General features: G+C 34.3%; 1 protein-coding gene and 2 long non-coding RNA genes across 3 annotated transcripts; all 3 read right to left on the reverse strand.

Moving 5' to 3' along the window:
* Positions 1–1,563: 1,563 nt before the first annotated feature.
* LOC141666933 (uncharacterized) lies at positions 1,564–2,052 on the reverse strand. Its single transcript, XR_012552420.1, has 3 exons — positions 1,938–2,052; positions 1,732–1,833; positions 1,564–1,631 (listed from the first exon to the last, which is right to left on the reverse strand). It is a non-coding gene; the product is annotated as an uncharacterized LOC141666933 (long non-coding RNA).
* A 134-nt stretch (positions 2,053–2,186) lies between these two features.
* Positions 2,187–3,146, reverse strand: LOC141666168 (uncharacterized). The gene is made up of 3 exons (XM_074472162.1): positions 2,937–3,146; positions 2,585–2,848; positions 2,187–2,477 (listed from the first exon to the last, which is right to left on the reverse strand). Exons 1-3 carry the CDS (start codon positions 3,144–3,146, stop codon positions 2,187–2,189), a joined length of 765 nt encoding a protein of 254 aa, XP_074328263.1.
* Positions 3,147–3,255: 109 nt separating this feature from the next.
* LOC141666714 (uncharacterized) lies at positions 3,256–3,699 on the reverse strand. The gene is made up of 3 exons (XR_012552331.1): positions 3,643–3,699; positions 3,447–3,569; positions 3,256–3,362 (listed from the first exon to the last, which is right to left on the reverse strand). It is a non-coding gene; the product is annotated as an uncharacterized LOC141666714 (long non-coding RNA).
* Positions 3,700–4,359: the final 660 nt, after the last annotated feature.

Here is a 4,359-nt window from a genome sequence, read left to right on the forward strand (position 1 = left end):
TGCTATACATCGGTTTTAAGAATAATTCTGATGTCTTTGCAACAAATTTCAGCTTATATTACAGTATTTCTAGGTGAATATGAGTATATTATGGGGTAATTATCCATTAAAACATGAAACCTACAAGCTCTAAAAGATATTTTTTTAAAAATCTTTCAAATAAACCGATGTGAAAATCTAGATCAGACATCGGTTATGTTGTCTGACCGATGTGAAATGGTCCATCAGACATCGGGTACTTTTATCAACCGATGTAAAATAATGGGTTAGACATCGGTTTCGTTCATTTGGTGATGTTAAATCCTTTTGTTTAACATCAGTGTTTTTTTCTAACCGATGTTTAATCTTTAATATTGTAAAATTTAAGACATCAGCTATTGAAAATTCGATGTTATTTGGATTAAAATACATTGATTTTTTTACAGAACCAATGTCAAATGACTATTTGACATTGGTTTCTGTAGTTCTTTTTCTTTTAATATTGTTTCACCTGATGTCTTTTGTTCATTTTTACATCGGTTTTAAATTACCATTCTGATGTTAATATATGTACTGTAAATTGCATATGCCATCCTGGTACTATTAATAGCCCAGGGAACCAATTGCATTTTCAACCAGAAAAATACCAACAATATGCAATACATCCAACCAAATTTGTAAAAATATAGAGGTATACATTGATACCAAATTTACTAACATTCAATCCAACAAGAGCTCAATTCGGACATTACATTCCAAGTCTAAATTAAACATCCCAACTAAAAACAATAAAACCCAAATTCTCTAGTTATTACATCCAACATTCTAAACATGTTTGACTAGTTAATATGTACCACTTGTCAAATTTCGACAATTCCAAACATAAATCAGAATGATGGATGTAATTGTCACCAAACATCACTTAATTAACCACCAACCACCAGCAAACACAATATCAATTCACATAGTTCAGAGGAAAGCTATATATATAGATACTTATCATTTTTACATCTTGTCTTGGATAAATTCAAGCACCTCCATCCGCACCTCATCCAGCTCATGCCTTGTGTAGGACTTTCGAGTTTTGGCTGCCCACTATAAAACACACGTAAAAATTAGCAACCAGAATATTATTAACCAGAATTGCCATATGTATAATTAAAAATAAACAGAACCAACTATTTATAATTTAACCAGAAGAGGACCTTTTCTATATTTAACCGTAATTTTCTTCGTTAATCCAAAACTATATACCAGATAGTTCCTTATCACTAATAAAAACAAGATCCATCTGGAAATCACTAATAATAAAAACTGATAATAAAAATGGCACTCATATTTATCTGTCCTGAAAAACTACACAAAAAAATTCTACATGCCATCTATCGGAAATGATTTGCATATATACCTTGGTAGTAAAAGATAGCTCCTTATCAGCAATGATATCTTTCATGTATCGCATTATAACATAGCCACATTCAACCCCTCCTGGTTGTTTGGGAGATCCCTGTTACAATATAAAATCTGAATTAGCACCAGAAATTAATTAAAATTACAAAGTGATAAAAAAATACAAAAAACTTACAAGAAGATTCTTTATCTGAGGAGCTTTATTTCCCCTTCCAGTTTGAGCATTGTAGGATTTCATCGCTCTACATTGCAGAACAATAATAATATACATGATTATTTTTCAAAAGGGAGAATATTTACTATATATATATTTATATATAGTAATTAACAGAAATATATTACTCTGTTAATGATTTTTCCAACTCATCAAAATGTGTTGGATGTGGCAGAGGGTTCAGAATATAAATGTCGCCATCCCAAATTACAACCAAAATCCAGTGGCAACTATGTTTACAAAAAAGAAAAAAGAAAAACACAAGTCAGAAATTTTAAAAAAACTACCTAAATATATTAATTTGTAAAAGCATGTCTAAATTAAAAATACTTACTTATGATTATGTGGCATGAAGTACATGCGATAGGGACTACTCTCTTTCAACCGATTAACAAAATAAGAATGAAAAGATTTGTTCAACGTAAATGTAGCTCCTGGATCGAAAAATCCATATAAGACCACATCATCATTCTTCCTCTCAATCTTAATCAGTCTTTGCAAGAGCCTACCAGGGAGTGAATTACATTACTTATAATATCCGTATAAAACATGAATATTGAATATGTAACGATAAAAAATTAACTTATGCCATATAAGCAGATATTGCAGCTTGGCCAATCATATCGAACTCCAACAATGCTTTCACATTTTCATGCAATATATAAATTATTTTCTCAGTCCCAAACACGTCCGAATCACACGGAATTGGTATTGACTCCCCAATGGCTTTCATGAAGACTGCAGCATGTTTGTATAACACCTTGTACTGCTTTGGCACATTCTTGTTTAGCTTCATTTTTCTATAATCATCTTGAAGTTTCTGCAACTCATCTTTCCGCTTAGACTGCCCCTGCAACACTTCCTTTTTCTTTTTCTACACAGAATTAAATAAAACAAGAATAATCGGTTATTATTGACATAACTACTATAGAATGCAACAATCAATTCAGAGTATATTGACATAATTTTTATATAACATACCGCCACAGTTGGGTAGATGATCAATTCACGAGGCCATGCTACGTGAGAGCCAACTGTTTGGCGTACAACCTCAATTTCACCAGGTATGGGCACTGGAACCGACGCCTCTGGCTGGATGTGTCCGTCAACCGACACACGAACATGTCTGGGCTTTAGAGGCACTCCGTGTACTGAAACATTCATCTCTTCGTGATCATCAAAAACTGTTCCAAAAGCAACCTTGTTCTCTATGCAATCCAGTGCAAGCTCACATGACTGTGGACCCTACATTATAGTGAGGGATCAATTTAATTTTATTGCATAAATCCCAAGTCTGTAGGCATATATCTAGTAGATCTTAATAATATTTTACCTTCTTTCCGCTCGGAGGAGAGGGGTCAAAACCAACAAAGTCTTCATCATTTACCAACAACTGTTTGGCACTCAGCGGTTTAATAGCAACTCCAACATTCCGCTTATCAGCAGCTCCCTCTTTATTAACAGGTACTTGATAACTTGATTTTTCAGAGAACATAGGAGAGTGACCATTCGAAGCATTAACCAAGGCCTTAAGTTCAGCCATCTCTCGCTAATTTCTTTCCAACTGATCCAACAACTCTGCCTTGGTAATTTTAGTCTTTTTCGCTTTTGGCAAATTGAAGAATGCTGTTGGAGTGACAAAGCAGCCAACCCCTCGAACCCTTCCTGCGTGCTCAGGAGTCTGAAGTGCCGTAGTCAACACATCTTCTGTTCCATGTGGAACAAATTCACCCTTCTCCTTCATTTCAAGTAACTCAGCCTGTAAAATAAATACAAACAATTAGTGTATTATTTATGACGCAATTATCTTTGAAGGGAATGCAGTATTAAAAATATCACTTACAATTCTCGCATTTATTTCCGCTTGCTCTTCAGTAAGCTCATCAGGATTCTTTGGCATCCTAGCCTTCCACCAAAAAATTGCACGATCAGGTTTCTCTTTCCGCTTTAAGTTCCCTTTCTTTATCTGTTAAAAAAGAGAAAATGTTTAAACTCCCTTAAAACTTAGAATTGCAAAGCCAAATAGATATGGTTCTTACTTCTTCTTCTCGCAAACCAATATACCCCTTCCTTGACAAGCGGTGATGATATTTCCGTTTAGCCACTCTATTGCTCTGTAACTTACGTTGTTCCTGCACCAAAATAAATTAGTAAAAATTAATAAATATTATTTAACCAAAATCTATTTAATCATTTAGCAAGTAAAATGGAATACTTCTTCCAAGGTTCTTTACCAACAAACGCATACTTCTTCGGAGGCTTCATCAATTTCTTCTTTTTTCCAATAAATGGCATCACATATTTTGCAGTTAAATCAGCTTTAAACTGCCTCCATTTTTCACTTGCCGATTGTAGCACAAGCTTCTCACTTTCTGGGGCAATTTTGAATGTGTCCTAAAGAGCCACATAATATAAATTAGCCACATAATTTACAGTCACAATTTAAATAAAATGAAGAAGTCAACAAGGGATATAATTTACCTGGACATCATCCCATAATTTTGCTTTTAGATCACAATCCACTTTTGGCCAGTTTTCAGTGTCGATTGGAATCATTGTCCTTGCGAGCATTCCTATGTAAGACTGTAAAGTAGGCCTGGTATTTCCGATGGGAACTCCAAAATCATTGTATCTAACTTTAAATTTCTTTCCCCGAGCTTTCTTCACCACTACTTTGTGAAGAGCTGAAACACCACGCGCATCTCCTAGCCTTTTTTTTGCAGATTCAGAAGTGGTCATCGTTTCTTCACAACTAC

The sequence above is a fragment of the Apium graveolens genome, chromosome 6 (assembly GCF_009905375.1).
Source record: "Apium graveolens cultivar Ventura chromosome 6, ASM990537v1, whole genome shotgun sequence".
NCBI lineage: Eukaryota > Viridiplantae > Streptophyta > Magnoliopsida > Apiales > Apiaceae > Apium > Apium graveolens.

Bases quoted from the DNA above. Each gene is read 5' to 3' on its own strand.
- LOC141666168 (XM_074472162.1), bottom strand. From the start codon at position 3,146: ATGGCTGAACTTAAGGCCTTGGTTAATGCTTCGAATGGTCACTCTCCT. The intron at 2,849-2,936 runs GTAAAATATTAT...ACTATAATGTAG, and splicing joins CTCCTCCGAGCGGAAAGAAG to GGTCCACAGTCATGTGAGCT. The intron at 2,478-2,584 runs GTATGTTATATA...AATTCTGTGTAG, and splicing joins TCATCTACCCAACTGTGGCG to AAAAAGAAAAAGGAAGTGTT.